Genomic DNA, 13,567 nt, shown 5'->3' with positions numbered 1-13,567 from the left:
ACATGTTTATTTTTGCTTTTGTTCTCTTGCCTTAGGAGACATATCTAGAAAAATGTTACAACTGATGTCACAGAAATTATTGCCAGTGCTCTCTTCTAGGATTTTTGTGGTTTTGGGTCTCACATTTAGGGCTTTAATCCATTTTGAGGGGTGTGTGTGTGTGTGTGTGTGTGTGTGTGTGTGTGTGTGTGTGTGTATGGTGTGAAGAAAGTGGTCCAATTTCATTTTTTTGCCTGTAGCTATCCAGTTTTTCCAACACCATTTGTTGAAGACACTGTCTTTTCCCCACTGTGTATTCTTGCCTCATTTGCTATGGATTAATTGAGCATTGAAATGTGGGTTTATTTCTGGGCTCTCTAGTCTGTTCCATTGAACTATGTGTCTATTTTTGTGCCAGTGCCATGGTGTTTTGATTACTACAGCTTTGTGGTATATCTTAAGATCTGGTGTTCTCATACCTCGATCTTTGTTCTTTTTTCTCAGGATTGCTTTGGATATTCGGGGTCTTTGTGGTTCCATACAAATTTTGAGATTATTTGCTCTAGATTTGTAGAAAATATTGTTGGTATTTTGATAGGGATTACATTCTATTTGTAGATTGCTTTGGGTAATATGGACATTTTAATAATGTTTGTTCTTCCAATCCATGAGCATGGAATATCTTTCCATTTGTTTGTGTCATCTTCATTTTCTTTCATCATTGTTTTATAGTTTTCAGAGTACATTCTTTCACCTCTTTGGTTAAGTTTATTTCTAGGTATATTCTTTTTGGTGCAATTGTAAGTGTTATTTTCTTAATTTCTCTTTCTGGCACTTTATTTATTTGTGTATAGAAACACTAACAACTTCTGGGGATTAATTTTGTGTACTGCAACTTTACTGAATTCATTTATTACTTCTAATATGTTTTTGGTGGAGTCTTTAGGATTTTTTATGTGTAGTATAATGTCATCTGCTAATGGTGATGGTTTAACTTCTTCTTTACCACAATGGATGCCTCATTTCTTTTTCTCGTCTGATTGTTGTGGCTTGGACTTTAGTATTATGTTGGATAAAAGTGGCAAGAGTCGGGGCGCCTGGATGGCTTGGTTGGTTAAGCGTCCGACTTCGGCTCAGGTCATGATCTCACAGCCCCCGTGTCGGGCTCTGTGCTGACAGCTCAGAGCCTGGAGCCTGTTTCAGATTCTGTGTCTCCCTCTCTCTCTGCCCCTCCCCTGTTCATGCTCTGTCTCTCTCTGTCTCAAAAATAAAAAACGTAAAAAAAAAAAAAAAAAAGTGGCAAGAGTAGACATCCTTGTCTTATTCCTGATCTTAGAAGGCTCTCGGTTTTCATCATTGAGTGTGATGTTAGCTGTGGGTTTTCATATATAGCCTTTATAATGTTGAGGTATATTCTCTCTAACCCTACTTGGTTGAGATTTTTTATTATGAATAGATGTTTCCCAATTTAAGTTATCTAATTGTATTGACTAATAGTGCCAGAACAATATTAAATAATATCATGGTTGCACACATCTTTTTCTTTAACTTTAACAGGAGTGACTCTATTAGGTTAAAATACCTAATTGGCCTTTTTGTAGGTGAAAAAAAGTCAAATATTGGCAATTTCATATTGTTCAATTTAACGATACATCTCCATGAAGCATAACTTTTGAAAACTCACACATGCAAGACATTAAGGATGAATCCATATCTTTCTCTTCCATTTATTTATTCAATAAAGATTTATTGAACACCTATAATATGTCAGGTACTGTTCTAGGTTATGGGGATACAGTAATTTTTATGGAACTTATATTCAAGTAGGCAGAGACAGACACTAAATAAGTCCATAAATTTTAGATGGTAGTTAGTGCAAAGAATAAAACTAAAATAGAGATAAGAGGATGTAGCAAAAAGGGTGCTATATTTTAGCTATGGTGATTGGGGTAAAACCTCTGCTAAGTGATTTTTGACTTAAATGAAATGAGGGAGTAAGCCATGTAGATATCCAAGGGAAGAGCATCCCATGCAAAGAAAACACCATACAAAGACCAGAGGTATGTTTATCTGAAAGAGATGCTGAATTTTATTGGATTTGTTTATTATATTTCTGTGGAAGTGATCATATGACTTTTATACTTTGATCAAGAAATACAATGAACTATATTACTGAATTTCCTCCTATTGAATTATCCTTGTTTCTTTGGTATGACCCTAACATAGTTATGGTTTGTTCTTTGTCACGTGTCAAACTGGGTTCATAAAAATTTTGTATGCTTTTTCTATGTATACTCTCAGACTGTTTTGAATACCATTAAATCTATCTACTCTGTAAAGAGTTGATAAAATTCACCTGTGAAAGTGTTAAAACCTGGTGCTTTTGTGGAGGAGAGGTTAAGTAGTAATTTCTTAATTTTTCGCTTTCTTTTCCATCCCCTCATGATAAATACTCTATTGGGATTTTCCTACTCTTCTGAGTCTGCTCAGTAATTAGTATTTTCTTGGGAAATCATTCATCCAGATTTTTAGTTTTAAATAGAATTAATTGAAGCAGAAGTTCTTTTTGTTTTTTGGTGACCGTTAACAAATGATACTTTCCTGCATTGTAGGTGACTTAGTTATATTTACAGTTGAATAATGTGCTAGTTTAAATATTAGCTCTGTAAAGTGGGGAGAACAGGTCATGTCTTTTACACTACATGTGAGGAGACTGAAGCTTGCAGTCGAGAGTGATTGTAGCTGGAGCCGCACTTCAGCTGTCTCTATCCCTAATCTCATGAGCTTTTCAGAGGACTGTGCTCTCTCTTGATATATACCCTTCTGCTGTTGTGTTTTGCTCCCATCTCCTTCCTTCCACCCAATTTTGTCACCTTCCATTTATTGCATGCTAACTAAGTTCATGGCACTGTCTGTGGCATGTGATTCGTTAGCCAGAATTGCAGTGCTATTTCTCCTGTGTTCACCTGCTAGAGTATACTGTTTACTGCCAAGTGGCAAAGTGTTCGAAGGGAAGCTAATATTTAAAAGGATCTTTTCGTAAAGGTCACTGTAATTGAGAATGTGTGTCTGGTTGTTTTTCTTCGCTGCAATTGACTTCTGTCAGTGATGAAATGAAGATTTACTGTATTTCCCTTTATCACAGAAGAGCACAATTAGACATTACCTAAATCTCCTGGCTTGCACATGAACAAGGCATATACATACCTTTGTTCTCCAGTGGTGATCACAAAGAGTCTTTGAACACTTCACCTTTATTGGTTGAGTATTTGCATTTCATTCCTGGCACCAGCAATGTAATAGCCATGGAAGTTTTAAAACACAGCAGGATCACAGAGGCCTCTTGTTCAGCCACACATGGTCAGATTCAATTACAGTTTCTTGTTAAAAGAAGTGGCTGGAGAGAGGGGGGAGGAGCTGGCTGGAGAGTGGGTAGGATATAGATCCAGAATGCTATTAGCTTACACATCAGACGGGGATGGACGTGCGTGGGAGCCTGGACCCTGGCCAGTAGCCTGCCAGCCTGACAGCTCTGTCAGCCATGGTCACTTTTCTTGCCAGAGAAGCTGCCATTATTGCTGGTTCGGTAGATTGAATCTTCAACGTGCATGTCTTGTCAGATATGGGATACATGAATATGTGTGCATATTAAAATATCATTCCCATCCATAAAGGATCCATTTAAAGTCATGTTAAATCAGTAGGCAATATTTAAACAGGTTCTTTTTTTTTTTTTTAACGTTTATTTATTATTGAGAGACAGAGAGACACAGAGCATGAGCAGGGGAGGGGCCGAGAGATGGAGAGACACAGAATCTGAAGCAGGCTCCAGGCTCTGAGCTATCCGCACAGAACCCGACATGGGGCTTGAGCTCACAAACCACGAGATCATGACCTGAGCCGAAGTCGGACGCTTAACCGACTGAGCCACCCAGGCACCCCTGAAGAGGTTGTTCCTTAAGTGAGTAAAGGTTTATATATTATTTGTGTCAGGAAGAGACATAAACCCACAGAAGAAAATGTAACTTTTTTCCTGAGTTATATTTAGGTAACTGATCATCCCTGTCCACCATATTCCTATATAGAGGCCAGCATTTCTCAAAGTGGTTTTGTAGACTGCCTTGTGTCAGAGTCAAGGGTGGGGGTAGGGGGTTAAAGGTACAGGTTTCTAGACTGCACCTGAGACCAACTCAGTTAGACTTTGTGGGCTTGGGACTGGAAATCTGCATCTTAAGAAGTTTCTCAGGTGATTATTTTGCACACTAAAGTTCAGTAATAATACAAAAGTAATTATTTAAAATAAACCACAAATGATTCACCCTTAGAAAATTCAAATGTACAGAGTAGATTATTCTAATTATACAGGTTTATACTGAAGACAGATTACTTACATAACCAAATAATTTCCCCCAGTGTTTTTTTAAATAGCAAGCCGCTGTGGTGTATTTAATATATAAATTATTTTACCAAATATATTCTACATACAACTTTTTGAAAACATACTTTTTTTTTTTTTTTTTTTAATTTTAATGTTTAACTTTTGAGAGAGAGGGAGAGACAGAGCGTGAACAGGGGAGGGGCAGAGAGAGAGGGAGACACAGAATCCAAAGCAGGCTCCAGGCTCTGAGCTGTCAGCACAGAGCCTGACGCGGGGCTCTAACTCACAGACCGCAAGATCATGACCTGAGCCGAAGTTGGACACTCAGCCAACCGAGCCACCCAGGTGCCCCGAAAACATACTTTTTATATGAGGTGAGGAACACCTGATAGCCAAAGCAAAGGGTGTAATAATAATGACATATTTATTATACTTACACCATGCCAGCCTTGTTTAAGAACTTTGTATATATTCATTTAATCTCCACAACATCCCTATGAAGTAGGTGGTATCATTGTTCCCATGTTATAGATGAGGAAGTTGAGGCTTATAACTTGAACAAAGCCACACAGGTAGCAGGTGGCAGAATTGGGTGTTGAATGCAGAAGTCTGGCTTCAGAGTCAGGCTTCTGCTTTTGACAACTATAGTGTACTGCTTCTCATCACAAAGCAACCAGTAATTATTTAAAAAATTGAGCAATAGGGAAGCTGAAAAGACTATCGTGTGAGCCAGCATGGCATAGCCGAACACGAGACTAAGAATCAGAAGTTCTGAGGTGTTGTGCTCCCTCTGTGCTTTACTTACACTTGCTGAGGCTATTTCCCCCTCTGGGAAGGAAGAGAGCAGGGCTGCAGTAACGCTGGCTATAAATGTGAGCCTGGAGAGGGTACTGCTAACACCTGGGTGGCCCCAGGCCTGCGTACTCTTCAAAGATTTTATCCTTCTGACTTGTTTAACTATTTAGTGATAAGGCAGGTGGTGGTGATTTTAGAAGGCTCTTTCTGTTTTCCTTTCCTCACTTTCTTTCTGTTTCTAGTTGCCACAGGCTTCACATTTGTCCCTTTTTCCACCCTCACTCGTCTTTGAACTCACACACCCAGCATTATGAGTTCGTGTGCCCTATTTGATGAGTCTGAGATATGTTTATGTAGTTTCCAAAATATTATGTGTTCAGTTTGTGAAGAAAATAGAACATTCTTTCTCTAGTAACATCATGTTGCATCTCATCTTCTTATGCATCCCGAATATTAAAAAATTATCTTTGATTAGCTCTTCACCAGAAAGAAGGGACCATTTCAAGTGGAATCTTTTGGTCAGGCCCTTTATTTAATCTCAATAATTCTGCAATTGTGATGACTGGGTCACAGTTCATCTGGACCGTATTCATTCTAACAGGGTTAACAAGTGTGTCAGATTGTCAAGTCATGGCTATAATTGACTTTGGCTTTGAGGTTTTCCTTCATAATAAACAATGGGCCCTGAGCCAAAAAAGCTTGTGGTTTCCACTCACATAGTGATGACTAAATATTACGAGTGATTTCTCCTCATCCTCATTCTGTGACCCTGGAGCTGGCTTTGAATGAATCATATTAGAAGAATATCTGTAATTAATGAGAATGTGACCTGTGGACTTGCCATTGCAGCTGAAAACATTCTGAGATTCTTCTGTGGCCTGAGCACTAAAAAAGGAGCATAGAAGGCCCAGGTTGGAGCTTAGTCAGAAGAGAAAGGACTGCTTGCGGACACTTTGAATCTCTCGCACAAACAGTGCACTGCAGAAATGCCCTCATAAGAGTATTGCAGGGGGAATCTGACTGTTCTACACAAAATTCTTCTGGGCAGAACCACCAAAGGTGGGATTCAGTTTTTGTCGGGCTTCCGACATTTTTCTGTTAGAACACAGTTGCTGGAAAAGACTCACTTTGTACAAATAACTTTGAGAATTCAGTTTAAAAAAATGTCCCAAGAGGAAAATTATTCAGCACAAAGTATCATCTAATCAGAATTTGTAGATTTGAGAAAGACATTTGCTTAAGATTTTACATTTGCTTCATGAAATATTAACTATTAGCAAATGCAGAGTTTACTGAAGCTAAAACAAAATAAAACAAAAAACCTTTCAGCCCCTCTCTGATTAGTTTATTTAATGATTAGTAATAATAACCATGTTGATATGTAATCTGTTCTCCTTTTCTTGGTAAGTCTAATAAACAAGTTGACATATACAGTCAAGTGAAGAATGTTTACTATTCACAAAGTGAGTTAAACTGGAAAACACAAGTTTCACATCAGCCTTCTGTAAGCTTAAGTTTTCATTTAATACTTAGGAAAATGGGTAAGTGTGGGCCACAAACCAGTAAAATAGGTAGCCTGAATAAAGCTGATTTCGATAAGGTGGATTACTCTGCTTGTGCTCACTGAGGCTTTCCGTGTTCCCGCTAACCTGTTGAGCAACTGTGGTGATTATACTTTTGGCTGAATGGAATGTTCCCCTTACCTCCTTTTTCTTCAAGTCAGCCTCTTTATAGGCTTTTGTTTTGGGCAACTTACATAAATCTCCAGCCATGAGGCTGAAGGTTTGAGTTGACAATTTCCTGTCTCTTGAGAAAGGAGGTATAGAATCCTGGAGGAACTGATTTAATAGAACACAGGTAATGGATCGGTAATGGAAATGCTTTCTCAAGGTGGTGGAATATATTTCTTGCTCATTACTTATTTATATTTGTATTTCCTGAGTTCCTGCCATGTGTTCAGGCCCATTTGGTTTGATTTGTTCTACTCTTCCTTATGGAAGCACTCAACAGAGTCTATATTAAAATCAGTACATAAATTCCGTTTCTTCAAGCAGCCCAGAAAGGAATCCATTTTTGTGGCCAGTGACAATGTGAATAGAGGCTTGAAGTATTTTTTGTTGTTGTTTATTTGTTGGTTTCCTGTTGGTTTTAAAAGCAGGGATTTCTGGACCAACTTTTAAGTGTTTTCAAATCCATTAACTTTTTTTTTGAATGTGTCATTTTACTCCTGCTTGACATTGTTGATTTATTTTTATAGTAGTTTTCTATGCCAAGGGCAAATTAGGCCATCCCCCAGGGAAGAAATCTTTTGGTTCTATTCCTAACTCTGTTTAATCATCTCTGTTTCTCATTGTCTTAAAAAGTAGTGACTGAAGAAATCAGTTTTAAATGCCCTAGATAATCCTGAATTGAATTTTTTTTTTTTTTTTTTTGCTCTTTCTCATACATGAGTTTCCAAAATTTTTCAAAAGAATAACTGCTGGAAATAAATTTGAAGATAAACATTGCTGAAAAGACAGAATAGCTACAAGATTTAAAGTTATAATTCTCTCACTTCTATAAAACACTGGCATTCTCTAGACTAGACAGAGGTGTTCAGTGTACTCAACTCAAATACTGTTTTTTTAAAGAACCTGGTCTTTATTCAGCATATAGCTTTTATGGAGGGCTCTGATTTGTGCCGTAAGAATGTTGGTATGGGGGCAGGTTGGATTGGAACAAGGGAAACTTCTGTCTGTGGTCCACATCTCCGTTCACCTCGTCATGCCTAACCCCCAAGAAGTAAAGACTGCTCCTTTACTTCAAGGGTGGGCCTGTGAGAGTGCAGCCTCGAACCCCATGCCTGCGCCCAATCTTCAGTTGCATCATCCAGGGCCAGCTTCTCCAGAGGTGAGAAGTACTTTCCCACACTGGAGGAAGCTCATTGTGTTTAAGAGCTGATGTTAAGAAGACAGATTCTTACTTCGCAGCCTAGATTCAGAGCCCTGCTTTGCCACTTTCTTTCCCAAGCTGAGAGGGAAGGTGCGGTACAGCAGCCAGTACTGGCTCATGAGATAGATAAGCACAGGAATTGAGAGCAAGCACTTAGAAAATTGTGTAGCAAGTTGATATATGTTTGGAATCTAACAAAAATTTGGGTCAGTACTTTGCAGTCTTTTTATTTTTCTAGAAGTAGTATATTTGTCTGCAAGGGATTGGAAATTAGAAAACAAAGACTAGCCTTGTACCACGGATGGTTTGAGAAGCACTGCTCTAGGCAGGACACCAGATTGGAGGGTAAGACCTTCTCCAGGGTACCTCCTGTTTATTCTAGAAGTGGGTTCATTCTTCCTTATTCCCAAGTCCAAGGAGTCTGGTTCATTCTTCTTTTTTTAATCCAAAAAAAATTTTTTTTTAATTTTGGTAAAACACACATAAACATAAAATTTAACCTCTTAATCATTTTTACGTGTACATTTCAGTAGTGTTAAGTACATTCACATTGTTGTACAACCAATCTCCAGAATTCTTCTCATCTTGCAAAACTAAAACTCTGTACTCACTAAACAGCTTGTCCTTTCCCCTCTACCCAGTCCCTGGCAACTGCTGTCCAGCTTTCTATCTTATAAATATGACTATCTCAGTACCACATATAAGCGGAATTATACAGTATTTGTCTTTTTGTGACTAGCCTATTTCAGTTAGCATAATGTCCTCCAGGCTCAGGCGTGTAGCATTTGCCAGCATTTCTTTCCTTTTTAAGACTGAATAATATCTCATTGTACGTGTGTGCCACATGTTGTTTATCCATTCATCTGTCCACGACACTGAGGTTGCTTCTGCCTTCTGACTGTTCTGAATAATGCACGGAACATTTATTAATCTCTAATAAAATATCATTTTAAGACCCTTCTTTCAATTCTTTTGGGCATATTTCCTGAAGTGGAATTGCTAGATCAGATGGTAATTTTATTTTGAAATTTTTGAGGAACTGCCATATTATTTTCCCTAGAGGCTGCACCATTTTGCATTCCCACCATCACTGTGTAAAGGGTCCCAGTTCTCCACATCCTGGCCAATACATGTTATTTTCTGGGTTTTGTTTGTTTATTTGTCTTTTGTTTATAGTAGCCATCCTAATGGGTGTGAGGTGTTATCTCATTGTGGTTTTGATCTGCATTTCCCTACTGATTAGCGGTGTTGAGCATCTTTTTATGTGTTTGTTAGTCTTTTGCTTGTCTTCTTTGGAGAAATATCTATTCAAGTCCTTTGCCCAGTTTTTTCTTTTTAATTTTGTTAATGTTTATTTATTTTAGAGAGAGGGAGACAGAGTGCGATCAGGGGAGGGGCAGAGAGAGAGAGAAGGAGACACAGAATCTGAAGCAGGTTCCCGGTTCAGAACTATCAGCACAGAGCCTGATGCGGGGCTCGAACTCCCGAACCAGGAGACCAGGACCTGAGCCAAAGTCAGACGCTTAACTGACTGAGCCACCCAGGCACCCCTCCTTTGCCCAGTTTTTAACTGTATTGTTTGGCTTTGTTGTTGTTGTTGTTGTTGTAGTTATTGTTGAGTTGTAGTTCTTTATTCTAGATATTAATTCCTTATTAAATATATGATTAGCAAATATTTTCTCCCATTTCATAGGTTGTTGCCTTTTCAGTCTGTTAGCTGTGTCCATTGATGCACAGAAATTTTTAATTTTGATATAGTTCGATTTACCTGTTTGTCTTTTGTGCTTGGGCTTTTGGTGTCTTATCAAAGAAATCATTGCCACATCTAATGTCATAAAGCTTTTCCATAATATTTTATAGTTTTTGCTCTTAGGTTTAGGTCTTTGATCCATTTCAAGTTAATTTTTGCATCATGTGAGGCAAGGGTCCAGTTTTATTTATTGCATATGGTACAATTTTGCCAGCACCATTTGTTGAAAGGGGCCTACTTCCTACAGTCAGGTATTCCCTACCTGGCCAACAAAATGAAAGACAAAGTGCTAAACAAGCATTGCTGGGAAAATTTGGGTAGTTTATACCTTGATTTTGGCAACTGGGGGAAGGAAAGCCTGGCTATTTGAAAGCTAAACATCATGATTTGATGTTGCATATACAGAATATGGTTGTTTTCCAGCAACACTGTTATTAGTTTTAAAAAATGGAATTTAAAATACTAAATTTCATGGAGTTTTGCAAAGAGACCATTCCACCTTCCAAACAAACTCATATCCCCTAAGTTAAAATACCTATAAAGGACAAAGGAAACTGTATGGTCTGGTAATTCAAAGGGGGAGTCTTAAGTGATCCTGATATAAAGATCTACTCAGTAAATTTTGCTGAGTTTAGTGCTGGGGGAAAAGATACCTCCTCTGAAAAACTAGTATTTTTCCTTTTTCTTTTTCTTTATCTTGGCCACTGGGAAATTGAGTGTTGTATTATTATGTTTACCCTTTCATTCCTTTGTCATTCACCTTCTACTCAGTTGTTTTGGTTTTCTTTATAAGTCCATTTTATTGAAGTATAATTTATGTCTAATGCAAAATCCACCCATTTCAAGTCTTGACAAATGTATGCACTTATGTAATCACCACTTCAGTCAAGATTATAGAACATTTCCATCCCCGCAAAATGTTCCCCATGCCTCTTTACAATTATCACCCCCTTTCTGCCCCATGGGAAATAGTTCCATTGATTCTACACCCTTCAAGTTAGCCACCAACCTGCCAAAAATACCTTTGGGAAGCAGGTAGAATATGAGAGTAACTACTTAAATGAAATAGCCTTTTTAAGCTCTCGGCTCTATTCTTCCTGTAATCTGTCATTTAATTTTTCTTTATATCAAAAATCAACACCATTACAATTTCTTAGTACTGAAGTCTCACTGCAGCTAACTCTGAGCTGGTGTCTTCAGAAGCACTGCCAGATACCGTTACAAAACTGTTATTTTTTCTCTTTAGAAATTAACCATCTAGGGGTGCCTGGGTGGCTCAGTCGGTTAAGCGTCTGACTTCGGCTCAGGTCATGATCTCACGGCTCATGGGTTCAAGCCCAGTGTGCTTTGGGCTCTGTGCTGACAGCTCAGAGCCTGGAGCCTGTTTCAGATTCTGTGTCTCCCTCTCTCTCTGCCCCTCCCCTGTTCACGCTCTGTCTCTGTCTCAAGAATAAATAAACATTAAAAAAAAAAAAAAAAGAAATTAACCATCTAATCCAAAGGATTTTTTAAACCAGACAGATTTGTTCCCATATGGGTTTGCCCATCCCTAAGTGGTCCACAGCTTTGCCAAAAGATGAAATATGTAATGAGTACCAGTTGCCATATTGTAGCATGTTAGAAAGCCAGGGGTCCTGCTTTCTAGTAATTCAGCAACTCATGACCTCTGAAAATCTGCAGCTGTTTTTGGAAATGTTAGAGCTGTGACTTATTTGCAGAGGTCATGACAGTGTCTTGAAGTGACAAGAGGTTGAACCGACTGGATTGTGTATGGGGACACCTTGGGCTCGAGGTAGGTGTGTGGGTCACTAGAGAGACAGGAGTTATAACTAACTTATGCATGAGGAATTCCAGTACATGGCTTGCATCAGAACAACATGAGCTTGAATGTGGATGGTATATAGTTCTTCCCAGGATAATAAATAAACAACAAGTAATGTCGGGTTTTAACCCTGTTTTTATTTGTCAAAGAAAAGGAATTGTTGTTGTCATTATTTTAAAATTCTGGAATTACCATGATGTAATGAATTGAATTCAGGATGAAGATGTGAGCTAAAATAGATGATCTTCAGGTACAGTGTTTCAATATTTCCTTGTAATGTGATAGAGCTGTTTTTAAAGGGAAATCAGCATGACCAAAAGAAGCATAAATTATAACCATTTGACATATTCTTGGAATTATTTTCTGTGTGAATGGTATAAAAAGGAAAGTCCTTGAACCAGGTATGTTTACAAAGCACAGAAAGTCCTAATGCAAAGATTGCTTGAGGTACTGTGTGCCAGTATTAGAGCAATGATACTCAGTGATGTATCCTAAAACGCTTGACATTTCAATGCATGGGGTGGAGAGAATGTCCATTTGTTTTGTTTTTTAGTTTTGCTGGCAGTGCTCAAGTTCCTATATATCTTATCTCTTATTTTAGACTCATTAAATAAGAAAGCTATTATCTCAAATTCTCTTGTTCATGTGCACCATAATCACGTGTATTCAGACTACTTAAGTCCAGGAACAACCCAGAGAGCTGTAAATAAAAATCATGTGTATTCCTTTTTCTCTGAATTTTTTATTATTTTTTTAAAGTTTATTTATTTTGAGAGAGAGAGAGAGAGAGACAGTCGGGGTGGGGGGTGCAGAGAGAGAGAAGGAGAGAGAGAATCCGAAGCAGTCTCTGTGCTGCCCGCACAGAGCATAAAGAGGGGGTTGAACTCATGAACCGTGAGATCAGGACCTGAGCCAAAACCCAGAGTCAGACACTTAACTGACTGAGCCATCCAGGTGCCCTAGATCATGTGTATTCTTGCTCAGTGACTATAATTTGGCCTCCCAAACAATCCCAATTAGCCTGAGTTTGAAGGAGAGGGTGGTTATGGATGTACGAGATTGTACTGAATTTGATACATTTTCATTTTATTTAAGAAAAGGACAGCATACATAGTCTGCTACAGAGAGAAAACCTTTAAAAGAATTGACTCTTTTGTTGAACATAATTAAATTTCCATTATCTTTTTCTTTGCCAGAAGTTTAATGATTAATACTTAATAATTAAGATGTAATTGATTCCCCAAATGTGCTTCCACTTGATGAAAGTAGCAAAGGTCTAATCTAATAAACACTTGCCAACTAAATTTTTCCTCTTTTCATTAACTTTCTTTTAGGACTCAGCCCAAAACCATGTTTGCCCAAGTTGAATCTGATGATGAGGAAACAAAGAATGAGCCCGAATGGAAAAAGCGTAAAATCTGAAGACTCTCACGTGAAAGCTATTTGCATGAGGGGGAGGAATATTGGACAGGATTTTTTTTTTAATGAAATAAAAAATGCATTTTTATGAGCAACTTTTGTGCTTTGCATTATTGAACCATTCAAAAGATTGGTGGCTACCCTTCACTACAGTTGTCCTTACATATTCTTAACTACAACTATGAAATCTGTAATATAAATGAGAAACAGATTCTTAGCCTATTACCAAGTGCTTTAGGTATTTGGAAACTTTATTTAACAGTTATTGGTCTTGTACAGATTCTTATAACCTTAGTGGAGGGGAATGTACATAGAGACAGACATGTGTCTTGAGCAATTCTAGGAGCATAATATGGAAATAGACATCAAAAAGTTTAGTATTTCTGTATAATTTCACCACAGTTGTTTACATGATTATAAGTAATTAGGCTGAGTTCAGGCTAAAAGCATTGCCGTACTAGGAAAGAACATGTATCTAATTATTCTTGAACAA

General features: G+C 38.0%; 1 protein-coding gene across 1 annotated transcript in view; it reads left to right on the top strand.

The window, feature by feature from the left end:
* Nucleotides 1-13,165, top strand: part of WDR70 (WD repeat domain 70) — a 299,594-nt gene extending 286,429 nt beyond the window's left edge. Inside the window, exon 18 of the mRNA XM_042951763.1 lies at nucleotides 12,990-13,165. Coding sequence (XP_042807697.1) covers nucleotides 12,990-13,077 — 88 coding nt within the window. The 3' untranslated portion in view covers nucleotides 13,078-13,165. The remainder of the gene's footprint in view (nucleotides 1-12,989) is intronic.
* The last annotated feature ends 402 nt before the right edge of the window (nucleotides 13,166-13,567 follow it).

The sequence above is a fragment of the Panthera leo genome, chromosome A1 (genome assembly GCF_018350215.1).
Source record: "Panthera leo isolate Ple1 chromosome A1, P.leo_Ple1_pat1.1, whole genome shotgun sequence".
Lineage (NCBI taxonomy): Eukaryota > Metazoa > Chordata > Mammalia > Carnivora > Felidae > Panthera > Panthera leo.
Note: the sequence above shows the minus strand (reverse complement) of the source record. Positions and strands in the feature narration are given on the sequence as shown.